This window comes from Taudactylus pleione, unplaced genomic scaffold (genome assembly GCF_031769625.1).
Source record: "Taudactylus pleione unplaced genomic scaffold, aTauple2 ptg000086l, whole genome shotgun sequence".
NCBI classification, from domain to species: Eukaryota; Metazoa; Chordata; class Amphibia; order Anura; family Myobatrachidae; genus Taudactylus; species Taudactylus pleione.
Genome location: NW_028284488.1, coordinates 11752908 through 11766209, shown reverse-complemented (window position 1 = coordinate 11766209; position 13302 = coordinate 11752908). Strand labels below are relative to the sequence as shown.

Below are 13302 nucleotides of genomic sequence, written 5' to 3'. Positions count from 1 at the left end.
GTGAGATGGTTAAAAATGCCTAGAAATGCCTGAAAATGATTGTTATTAAGGTTAATAATGCTCAGGCTTGCCTACCCTCCCGATTTGGCCGGAAGCCTCCCGATTTTCGGGTGTCGCGCCCGGCCCCCCGGAAAGGCAGGCAAGCCTCCCGGCAGGCAGCAGCCCTCTCGGCCTCCCCCCGAGAATAAATTAAAAAAAAACACAGCAGGGGGGCCAGTGACGCGATTCGCGCTGAATCGCGTCATCGTGGCCCCGCCCCCTGCTTCACAATGCCGAAAATAATGGCATTGTGAAGAGGGGGCGGGGCCACGATGACATGATCACGCCCCCCCGCCCCCAATGTGACGTCAATGGCCGGGCACGCACCCCCGCTGTTGGCCGACAATCAGCTCCCTCCCGGAAGGAGGGAACTGATTGTCGGCAAGTATGATAATACTGTAGGAACAAAAACAGGCCCAAATTATGTGGTTTTAGCTGTTTATAGAATTTTTGGGAAAAAATACAGATCCAAAACCAAAACCAAACCTAAAAACAAAACACCAAGGAAAAAAATCCAAAACCAGATTCAGATCCAAAACCAGGGGAGATCGAGATCCAAAACCAAAACACTGGGGTCGGCGCACATCTCTAATAATTTTATGTATTGATCTTATGTACTAAAAGCACAATGCAGGAGATTTCACAGAAATCTCCGGCAAAGTGCTGATTAGCACTGCAGTTCGCAGTCCCCATTATTATCAATGGGGACTACGATCTGACCCCGTTGTACTAAACTCCATAAAGCTAAGCTTTTCGGAGTTTAGCCCTGGTAGTTTACACCATCTTCAGAGCATGATAGAGATATTTCGATCTCTCCCCCACAGCCCCCGGCTGGCTCCGAAAGCTGACACTGCGCACATATACTGTGTCAGCTTCTGCAGAAGTCTTTCACTTTTGTGAAAGACTTCTCCTAAATGCCAGGAATATAAGTCCCACTGTACATAGCGGGGATATATTTATTAAAAATTTAAATATCCCTGGCGAGTTAGGTAGATAATAATTGTGGCTGGTCCGCGATTGTTAGTGCATAGACCCAAAAGATTCAATACATTTCCCCTCAAATCTAACTGCTGATAGGCTTTGGAGCCCTTGTTTCTAAACTCAATAAATTCCAGATTTTTGGCTTATTATTTTCCTTTTATGCAGAGCAGAATTAGACAAATACTTGGGACACATGTGAGTCTATTGAAATGGCTACAAGTAATTATTTAGCAAGGTAAGAATATCATAAGTTATAAACATTGGTAACCCGAACAGGTCATGCTAGGTGGATTTAAGTCTGCTGAAACAGGTGTGGTAGGATTCAGAGCCAGTCAAATAAATGAATCCAGATGTACATGGTTAAGGAAATGAGAATGTGTCCTGTACTTCAGGAATACTTCAGAAACTCTGTCAGAGGGTTTTACTGTGACTGCAGTTTGGATCACTGTTCAATTTAAAATAGATTCTTCAGTTTAAGGCTGTGTTACAAATAGTGCTCATAATGGACCAATTGTCATAAATTGGATTAGTGAAGGAATGCTCTGCCAAGTCTTCAACTACATAATTTACCCTTGTATACAATGGTGAGTAACTTCTAATGCAAGTATATATATTACATGGTAATCATTTGTTTATTCATGCACTACTGAATTGTGAGTACTAAGGGGCCTATGTATTAATAATTGCAGCACTGTCATGACTTTTAGCAATCGGTATCGCAATAGATATTTTCATCATGAGTGAAAAAATCCATGCTATGTACTAAAGACAACTTGTATTGCGTTAACTGCTGTCCCTGTGAGTTAAGGCCATAATACATCAGCAATCGTGCAATTTGCAATCGATTTTGTGTATAAAAAATCTTTTTCAATCGATTGCAGAATTGCCACAATCGATTGTAAAAGGGAAACTTTTTTATACACAATCGATTGCAAATTGAATGATTGCTGCAATCAATTGCTGATGTATGGGGGCCTTCACAGCCAAGGCAATAAATTGGATGTAACTTTTGTGAAAGACTTGTTTATGGAATCTGACATTGCGAATATGCACAGTGTCAAAAGGGACAAACGGTGAAAAGCTTTTACTTTTTGGAGTTTGGTACAAAGGGGTCATTGATAATAATGGGGTCTGCAATCTGCACAGATAGCTTGCCCTTTTGTAGGAGATTGTGTGTGGGGTTTTTTTTTTTTTTTGATCTCCTGTATTAAGCTATTAGTACATAGCAGTGATACTTAAAATTATGCACAAAATTTAATTTCTGCATAATTTCTATGAAAATCTGCCTTGCTAATTAGGCCCCTAAATTATTTGGCTGAGTTGCAAATATTTCTTTGTAGTTGCTGTCTGTGCCCCTGTTCTGGGGGGTTATAAAGATATACTTGTAGACTTGTTACTACATTTCATATAAATTAAAATCATTGTACAATTGTGTTTTACCTGTGTGCAAGTCACACAATTGCCTCTATATCCTAAGATCTCCCCTTTCCCTTTTTGCCCTATGGGAATTACACCTGCTGCGGTGTATTTTGTTCCTTATACCCCTTCTCCACCTAAATTCCGGGTCTGACCCGGAGTTGGAACAAAGTTCCTATCCGGATCAGACCCGGAATTTTGCCGGTGCCGACTCGGGATATTCCCGAGTCAGCGCCGCTCACACCGCAGTCGGGTCTGCATAGACCCGGCTTTTGCGGAGTGAAAGTGGTCGCTTGGAGATGACGTCATCTCCAAGCGCCACTGAAGCCGGACCAATCGGCCAGCTAGCAGCGCACTCCAGGTCATCGTGACCCGGAGTGCGCTGTTCTCACATCAGGCTTTCACGGGCTATGCCCGTGTTAAACCCTGCTAGTTACCTGGGTTGGATTGCCGGGTCACTCGACCCGACGATCCAACTCTCTGCCCTTTTACACCAGGGAGCTGCCAGGGTTAACCTTTCAAAAACCCGGGTCTTAGCTCCGGTGTAAAAGGGCTATAATATTGCTTGCAGTCTTTGCTTTACAAGCTTGCAGCATATATGTAAAGACCTGACTTCAGTGCAGCCGCACAATGATTGATTAAGGATCACAACAGCGTTTGTAGTTCGATTGTTGCGTATGCATCGCAGTGCGTGAAGGCACCACTGCGATCACATTGCAATCCAGCAGAGCCATCGCAGAGTGATTGACAGGCAGTGAGCGTTTAGGGGTAGTGACTGGGGAGGGGGTTGGGGAAACGCAGACGTTTCTGTCCGTTTGAACGCTGTTGCGTGGGCGTGTATAACTTAGCCAGTGTGAAGTGTGATTGCATACGCAGCTTGAGTGCTCACTGCATGCAACAAGGTTAGCAATTTGTAAGTAAGGTCAGGGCTGCTGTAATTCTGCGTAAGGGGCCAATGGTACTCTGTTACCGATTTGTTTATGGAGGGTTGCAAGGTTATTACTGATGTGAGATAGTGGGAGGCAGTGGGCGTCTCTATGCTGGCAGTGCGACGGCATTGTGATACCAATCATTAACATATTTTTGCAGCTGACCTGCGTGCGATTACAGAGCTGCTATCGCAATAGCGATCTTTAATGAATCAGGACTCTAGTCCGAATATGCTTATGTTCTGCTAACATTTATTTGGAGGTTAGAATATGCTTTTGTGCTTTCCCTAAATATTCCCTTCACTATTTGTTTCTGATTGTTTCTTGTTTGAGGGTAGATATGCACAGCAGTGCCAAAACAAATCTTAAACCAGATGATTTGAATCAAATAAAGATTGGTATTGGGCACATTTTGGGGGGTGTCTGTTGCTGTGCAGAGGTGTACACAGCCGTCTTATCTCTATGAAAAAACCCATCACATTAGCACCAGCTTGGAGTAAGATCAGGCCTCATTCTAAAGCTTAATGGTATATAGTTTGCACCTTGCACTTTAATTTTTTTTTTTTTTTTTTTAAAGTGACATAACATTTGGGGTCACAGTGTCGCCTCATTATTTGATTAGCTGACAGCAACGAGCTGGTGTCTTGTATTTGATGCCAACTTGTATGGTTTTCCTCCCACAGTCCAGATACATTTTAAAGGTTTAATTAGCTGATTAATATATTGGGCACACTTTTGCTGCAAATTGTATTTTAAAACCAAATTTCCCAAACTCTTCCATTACAATCCAGGTTTTAAAAGGATATACATGCTATAGCACTGGTAACTTATTTGATACCTCAATCAATTTGATTTAATGATCTGGACTCAAGCATGGATATCCTTAAAACCTGGACTGTAATGGTGGAGTTTGGGGAAACTCTGTTTTAAAATATGGTAACCTAATCCTTAATTTTTTTTTTATATTTTTTTTTTTTTGATGATTAAAAAAAAAAAAAATGAAACCCTAATTTGAATTCCCTCCCCCTAGGCTATGGTGGTGGTTCAGACCTGGATGCAGACAGACAATGCTTTACTTATGCACATGCATCCAATGGTGCAGGAAGGGTCTGCGCCATGGTGCACCTTTGTGCGCACCATGGCGGATTACAGCTGCAGCCAGTGGGGGTCTCTATAGACAGCCCATCTGCTGCAGCTTTAGCATAAACTTGCAGTAGCAGTGTCGCGCCTACTACTGATTTGCGACCATCTCTAAATCGTCCTGTGTAATTTATAGAAATCTAAAATTGTATTCTGCTCTTTGCAGAGGGAATGCATATCTGTTCACATTGGTCAAGCTGGTGTGCAGATTGGCGATGCCTGTTGGGAGCTGTATTGCCTGGAACATGGGATACAACCGGATGGAACCATTGTAGCTGATAAAGACGATTCATCTGGAGAAACCTTCTTCACACAGACAGAATTGGGAAAACACATACCTAGAGCTGTGTTCATAGATCTGGAACCTTCAGTAATTGGTAAAAATAAATGTCTCTCTGATTATGTGTAACTATTTCTACGTTTACAGCAGATACTGTATATAGCGTGACTTTTTTTTCTTTGTGTTATTACTGTGAAGGAAAGCACCCCCATAGCGTATATACCATTTTGTGATAATGTGCTTATTTGTGAACATTTATGTAACGCACACAGTTCTGCATTATGGTGACACAATTTATGGTGAGTCAACACTTGACATTTTAAGTATGGAATGGGGCACCTGGAATTATTTACTGATGCTAAAATTGGGTGTAATTTAGCAGCATGGAATATTTAACGGACTCACTGGATAGAGAGAACGCAAGTTGATTCACCTACCTTATTCCATATGCAATTTAACTTCTTTAACCATAAATCAAAAATAAGAGTTATACTGAGAATAATATCAAGAATATGGACCAGAGGTTCCCAAACTCTGCATTACAGTCCATGGTTTAAGGATATCCATGCTTGAGCACAGGTGGATTAATGGCAGAGTTTGGGAACCTCTGATATAGACCAAGGGAATTTCACTCTTTTAACTGTTAAAACATTTAGGGCCTCATTTATCAAATAGTGCTAAAACCTGTTGCATATGGTAATGGTGCTCCAGCCAATCAGCTCCCAACTGTCATTTTTCAGATGACCGGAGCTGATTAGCTGAAGCACCATTATCATACACAACGGGTTTTCACTCTTTGCGTATGATAAAAATGGTTGATAAATGGGGCCCTTAGAAGTTTCATACAGAAGAGGAGAGATGGTACTGTGCAGAGAACAGCATAGTCAGAGGTTTGATCTCTACAGAAGAAAGATGGAATTTATCTGGTGTCCCAGTATCCTGAGTTCTACAAAAAAATACATATTATGAGAGCGAGAGTGGGAGCCATTTAAACAGTGTTGGCGCACTGTCTTATGCCTTAAAAACTATTTAATAGGTTTCCCTGAACTCTTTGAATAGCATAAATTTAAAGAATCTTGTCTATATTGTCCCAAACTTATGAGACATAGCCTATAAGGGTTTATCTGCAGCAAAATGACCTACAAAGTCTATAGCCACCAACAGGTGGACCACATATTTATGTGACGCTATCAAGAAGGAAGAAGAAAATATCTCCCAGTCTCATATTTTGCTAAACACCTCCTGCATTATACTACTATTTACTAAATTGTTCACTTCACATTTTTTTTAAGAGATAACAGACTAGCTGATCAGTGTGTTCAATACTATTGACATTTTAAAAATAAAATTCCTATTTAATTAGCTTAATCATATGAACAGATTTCCTAATAATGAATTTGTTTACTCTCTAGTTGAAATAAATGCACATGACACTAATGTTACCAGCCAGCGACTACAGAAATTATTTGTAATGTTCTCATACATATTGCTTCAGTCCCAAAAATGGCTTCCTCCATTTTGTATAGGCACTAGGGCATTTTTAAAATGGTATTTGATTAAAGCCAGTTGTTGGCAGAAAGTCTTAAAATATATAATATATATTTTCTTTTTTATACAATATAACAATTTTTTTTTTTTATTTTTTTTTTTAGTAACCATAGAAAAATAACACTTAAATTGGTACAATTTAACTCCGGTGCAGCAGCTGTGTAATTATGGGGCCTAAGGTTAACTTACTGCCTTATGTCAATGTATTAATGACAATAACATTTTAAATAGCTCCTGCTTATTCCATTACACTTCAATATTTGTAGGTGTTACATGTATGAGTCTGCTCGCACACCCAAGAGATTGTGAAAATGGTTTACATTTAAAAAGGCCTTAAGCCAGTGGTTCCCAAACTTTTTCGAATCATGGCGCCCTAGAGTATCAGCATTTTTTCCATGGCATCCCTGGTCCAAGAGTTTCTTATTGAGAAATTCAGCAAAAATGAAATGAAGTAAATCGTGCTTGTATGTCACCCTTAGGTTCAGTTATGTGGTGGCCGGCAGGGCTGTGCTTCTTTTTGGCTACATATTATTTGATAGGCAAAAGCAGTGCTAATGCAGCCAATCACACTGACTAAAAGTAAGTTTATTTGGTACTGGACCACCAACCCGAGGCACCACACAGTTTGGGAACCACTGCCTTAAGTACTAATGGAGAAAAATTTGATAACCTATTTTTGTAGGACTTCGATCTTTATTGACCATCTCTGACAGCAATAGAACTTTACTCCATTTGATAAACCAGCCCTAGATCTGTACATTTGAGAACTTGACACCTGTAGTTGTTGCAGGTGTAGAAGGGACCCTGAACATCTTCTCTATTTATTTTTATATATTTACAGATGAAATGCGAAGTGGGAAAATGCACTCCCTATACCACCCAGACCAGTTTATATCTGGCAAGGAAGATGCAGCTAATAATTTTGCCCGTGGCCATTACACTATTGGAAAGCAGGTGATAGATAAGGTCATGGATCGTATCCGGAAGCTGGCAAGTATATACACAGACTGTTTAGTCTCATGATTTAGTAGATAAAATAGAAAGAATCAATATCTATGCCAGTGTTGAACACATGACCAATTGTTACCACACCTATCCTTCCTAAGGAACAGCTCATGCTAGACCCAACACAGTAGGCTCTCATATTTCGAGGAGAATCTTGCATGTAATAGTCTTAAATGTGTAGTATGGAATTGGTTGTGCTTTGTCATAAATACACCTCATGCAAGTACAGTGTCTCTTTAAGGGGAAGATCTCTCAAGTTCTGGAAAGTGATAAAGTGGAGAGCGATAAAAGACCAGCCAATCGGCTCCTAACTGTCATGTTACAGGCTGTGTTTGAAAAATGACAGTTGGGAGATGATTGGTTGGTCATTTATCACTCTCCAATTTATCACTTCCCATAGCTTCATACATCTGCCCCTAAATCACTTACACTTAGTAAATTATAGTGCATTCATGCATAATGACTGGGAACACTTGAAACCTCTAAAAGCAAACCTTTACAAGCTAGAGGGAGAGGTCAATGGAATGAGCTAGTAGCTGATATTGCATAGGAGAGTAGAATTAGGTGGAGATAGAAGGTGGTTTTGAGAGCATGCTTAAATCTTTGAAGGCTGAAGGAGAGTCAGCTTAGAGCAGGGGTCTTCAACCTTGGCCCGCCAACTGCTGTGGAACTACACGTCCCAGCATGCACTGTCATAGTTTTAGCTTGCTGTTATATCAAAAAGGTGGCAGTGCATGCTGGGATGTGTAATTCCACAGCACCTGAAGGGCCAAGGTTGAAAACCCCTGGCTTAGAGAGTTCATTTTAGAAGGAAGTAGCTTGGAAGAAGTCATGGAGTTGGTGTGAAGTAGAAATTGTAGAGGAGTAAGATCAAAGAAGATTTGAGGTCAGTTAGATATTAATGAGCAATTTGAAAGGGAGTAGCTTGTATTGGATTCTGGAGGTTATGGGAAGCTGGTTAAAATTTTTGCCGAGTGGTGGTTGCGGAACAACAAGGAAGGAAGATAATCTAGCCATGGCATTTAGAACAGGTTGGAGCAGGGGTAGATGACAGATGAGGAGCTCGTAGTAGTCCATGCTGGAGATAATGACAACATGGATAAGAGTGTTAAATGAGAAAGGGATGAATTCTGGTATTGTTTCAAAGGAGGAGATGATGAGCGAGTAATGGCCAGGATGTGTGAAACTGCGTGTGGCGTTAAAGATGGGGTTGTGACCACAGAGTACTTTAGAGAGTGTGATGATAATGGTAAGGGATGGTTGCTCTTTAAGTGGCATAGAAATACTCAAGTGTAGATGGCAGTGGGGCAATTGGAAATACAGGATAGAATAAATCTGGGAAGGAGAGGTAGATATGTATGTAATCTGCTTGGAGGTGGCAGTAGATGCCAAAGGTACTTGTTAGTTCACCATGAGAATAATTTTAAAGATAGAAAAGCATAAGGGAAATAACAGAGCCTTAAGAGTCTCTGGTAGTGGAGGGGAACATGTGCCAGTATTAGAGACCCTGATTGAATGTATACAATGGCAGGAGACATATCAGGAGAGTTAAGTACACTGAGGGAATTAAGTGTCTACAGAAGTGAGGGTGGTGGACGGTAGTGAAAACAGCAGGGATGATGAGAATGGAAGAGATGACCCATGGGTTAGCTCTGTGCAGATCATTGGCTACATTAATGAGGATAGTTTTGAGTGAATACAAGAGGTTGAAGCCTGATTGCTTAGGGCCAAGGAGCTACACTCTCAGTGGGTTGGAGCTGAAAACTTAAAGCATCAGAGGAGAATGAGGCTGTTTTGCACAAGCCTTTTAAATATTTTAGAGGCAAAGAGAGATGGGAAACAGGGCAGTAGTTATAAAAAGAGAGAGAAAGTGAGAAGATGAGCCGATGAATTAAATGCGCAAGTGGGCAGCGACCAGTTAACTAGATGAACTACATATGGGCAAGAATTGGAAGAAATTGGTAGAAGATGACCGGTTGGGGTAAGAGAAGATCTGTAAATTCCTCTTCCTTAATGGGAGCAAAATAACTTAACTTTCTAGAAGCTATTTTGACTTTCAGTTGATGGCTTAAATTGATGCCTATTTATAAGAGCACTAAGGAGCGTTGCTAAACTTTTATATTGGTTGCTTTTCTTGGCAGAGATAATAAGTTGAGAGGTTAGAAAGAGTACACCATAAAATTATCACCGGAAAAATGGCTGCAGTGGCTATTATCCTGGTCATTTTAGTCTGCAGCACTGTCCAGCACAGGACTTCGTGAGGTAAGTATAATTATATTGGTGCAGGGTGTGTGGTGTGGTCCCCCCTGAACACAGGGACCCATGTGCCTCTGAGCTGAAGCCTAATGATTCAACACATTTTCAGCTCCATTCTGCTGTTATCCATGCACGGTAGATGGAGCGACCCAGCTGCCGATGCCGGCAATGAGAATGGTCCAGGTGAACGATATATCGGGCTGTCATTCACCGGTTGTGCAGTGTGTACCGACCGGCCGATATAGTGTGCAATCGGACGTTGCATTAGGAGGTCACCTAGTGTGTACCCAGCCATACACTGCATGTTTTCCATGCTTCAGCACATTACTGACTAACCTATTTCAAAAGATCCACAGGTGGTACTAATACTTGTGATTCTGTGAGGAAATCTGACAACATGCACTGTTAAGGTTCCCTGAGGACTGGACGTGGGAAACTCTGTCCTATTGTTACCCAAAAGTGGCTGTGCGGTGCCCCTTGGCCATTCCCCAAAACATTGTGAAAGAAAACTTAGTGCTGCTAGTTTATCACAAGTTGTTACTCTGCAACTTATCCTTCCCATTCTGTCCACCCTAAATAAAGTATATCCAGTATAGTATAGTTATGTCCGAGTTGTGATTTTCATTTAATATCTCCCATATTTAAAACCAAATTATCCCTTATTGCAATTAGTTCTAGGAATTTTATTACACAAGCTTCAAGCATTTGCAAACCTAGCTAAAAGTTAGTTCTCCTATTCTCTACCATTTTCTTGGTTCTGCCTGAGGGCCTGATTCAGCAAGGAACGCAGCTGCTAATATGCACGCAATTGATCGATTGTTGTGTTTCTGCGCATTCGTATGCATCGCAGTGCGCGAACTCCAATTACGATGGGAACTGCATTTCCAGTGGCTACACAGATGCAGAGTTATTGACGGGAAGTGTCTGGGAGGGCAGTGGTTGGGCGAATGCAGGCGTTGCCAGTGTGTTGCAGGGGCGTGCATAAATTATCCACTGCATGGCCATAAGCAGCCATAGCACTGATAACTTGTGTGGATTTTAGCAATTTATGAGTAAGGTCAGGGCTTGTGCAAGTGTGCATATGGGTCCGATGTTACCGATTGTTTCGCTATGTTGCCTTAGTATACGGATGTGAGTAAGGGGAAGTGGGCGTCCTTATGTCAGGCTGCGTACGCCATGTAAATGCACACATTTAAATAGCACCGCTGATATTGGCAACTGCAGTGCGTGCATATACGCAGAATTGCGATCCGTAGTGAATAGGGCCCTGAGTTTGTTTTTTTTCCTAGAGGGAGCAGACTGATCTACTTCTATATATTTCACTACTTCCTTGGAAAACATCCACTTTAGAACTCATTTTTTTATCATGATCACCGGACATGTAGCTTCTAGTGTGCTCTTGCACCCATTGTGAATTATCCTTTACCAGTCATACTGTAGGTTGGTCTAAACATGTGGTTAATAAACCTGGGCATAGGCAACACAGGGATAGATGTACTAAGCCTTGGAGAGAGATAAAGTACCAACCAATCCGATCTCAACTGTTTTTCAAAAAGACTGTAAAGTGAAAGTTAGGTGCGGATTGGTTGGTAATTTATCTCTCTCCACTTTATCTCTATCCAAGACTTAGTACATCTACTGTACCTCAGTTTTTCCTTCCAGATATTTTCCCAGAATTGCAGGTGAAATGCGCCATCTATAGTTTTTGGAAATCTAAACAATCATGGATAGTGCTGATCTATAGAAGGATGGTTTAAAGGCCACTGCTGTTTGTTTGTTTACTCAGTCACCCATGCTAAAAAATAAACTGGGCTGAACTGAACCTTCCTCAAGTGATGGGTAAAAAAGAACCTTTCATATATGTTTAAAAAAAATATTTACAGGCATATTTTAAACATTTAGCAATTGATGCTAGTTTGCTGTTTTTGAGATTGTTTCAATAATGGCTCCCTTTTTTTTTTTTTTTTTCCCCCTAACAGGCAGATCAATGTGGAGGACTCCAGGGTTTTCTAGTATTCCATAGTTTTGGTGGTGGCACAGGGTCTGGGTTTAGCTCCTTGTTGATGGAAAAAGTAGCAGCAGACTATCAGAAAAAGTCCATTTTGGAGTTCTGCATTTATCCTGCACCAAGAATGTCATCTGCAGTGGTGGAACCATATAATTCAGTTCTAGCTGTTCACAAAACTATGGATCATTCCAATTGTTCATTCATGATGGATAATGAAGCTATTTATGGTTTATGCCACCAGAACTTGAGTATTGAGCGTCCATTTTATGTGCACTTAAACAGACTTGTAGGACAGATAGTATCTTCTATCACTGCCTCTCTGAGGTTTGAAGGAGTATTAAATGTGGACCTGATTGAATTTCAGACTAATCTAGTACCTTATCCCAGAATACACTTCCCTTTAGTCACATACGCACCAATTGTATCTGTAGAAAAAGCGTATCATGAGCAAATGTCAGTTACGGACATTACTACTGCTTGTTTTGAGCCCTGTAACCAAATGATGAAATGTGACCCTCGATGTGGTAAATACATGGCTTGCTGCCTGTTATATAGAGGTGATGTGGTGCCCAAAGATGTCAATGCTGCAATAGCCGCAATTAAAACCAGAAAGTCCATCCAGTTTGTTGATTGGTGTCCTACTGGATTTAAGGTGGGAATTAACCACCAACCACCAACTGCGGTCCCTGGAGGGGACTTAGCCAAAGTTCAACGTGCTGTCTGTATGCTGAGTAATACTACAGCTATAGCAGAGGCCTGGGCAAGGTTGGACCATAAATTTGACCTTATGTATGCTAAGAGAGCGTTTGTACACTGGTATGTGGGGGAGGGGATGGAGGAAGGAGAGTTCTCAGAAGCAAGAGAATATATGGCAACCCTAGAAAAGGATTATGAAGAGGTAGCTGCAGAATCTTGTGATATTGAGGAGGAGGAGTCATTTTCCTAATGTTTATGAAAGTATTGTTAAAAACCAGATTGGTGCTCTTGCCAGAAACCCATCCAATGTTGTGATGAATATAGTTTTGTGAAAAAGTTTTGACTAATAGATTAAATGTACAATAAAAATATGCATCAAAAGTGTATTATCGTTTGTAGTTACGCAATATAAAAGTACTTTGCACTTGCATGTTATAAAAAAAAAAAAAACATTTAAATATTTTAACAAGTTGAAGTATGTGTTAAATAAAAACTATTACAGGTATAGCACTAGCAAACATATCAATGCACCATAATGCATTTTCACAATAACTGACACCTTGACCCTTCCGTGTTAGTTGAGTTTTTATCCAGATTGATTCTTCCACTCATTTTTAAATTAAGGGAAAATTCAGGATTGCTTTGCAGGCCAAAAAGAAAGATTGGAAAATTGGTAAAATTGAGTTGTTTATTTTGGTTTAGATTACGACCTGGATGTGTTTTTGTTTCAAAGCAATATGAAAAGGCTTGAGTAAAAATTTTAATTTTCCAATTTCATTTTTTTTTTTTTTTTGGTAGATTTAAATTGGGGCTTTTTTTGGGGGGGGGGTAAAACTAGCCACGTTCAACAATAAACTGGTGCATAGTGAATTTATAACCGCATGTAAAGACTGTTTAACAATTATTAAAATATAGGAAGTGTTATTAATATTTATTCAAATACATGTTAGTGTGTATGCTTTTATCCGGTATTACAATTTGGTGCAATATAAAATGTGTGTGGT

The 13302-nt window shown here is 40.5% G+C and overlaps 1 protein-coding gene across 1 annotated transcript; it reads left to right on the top strand.

Annotated features, from left to right (window-relative positions):
• Positions 1-1374: 1374 nt before the first annotated feature.
• LOC148529161 (tubulin alpha chain-like) lies at positions 1375-13083 on the top strand. The gene is made up of 4 exons (XM_088468698.1): positions 1375-1604; positions 4672-4882; positions 7175-7327; positions 11578-13083. Exons 1-4 carry the CDS (start codon positions 1602-1604, stop codon positions 12546-12548), a joined length of 1338 nt encoding a protein of 445 aa, XP_088324824.1. The 5' UTR covers positions 1375-1601; the 3' UTR covers positions 12549-13083.
• The last annotated feature ends 219 nt before the right edge of the window (positions 13084-13302 follow it).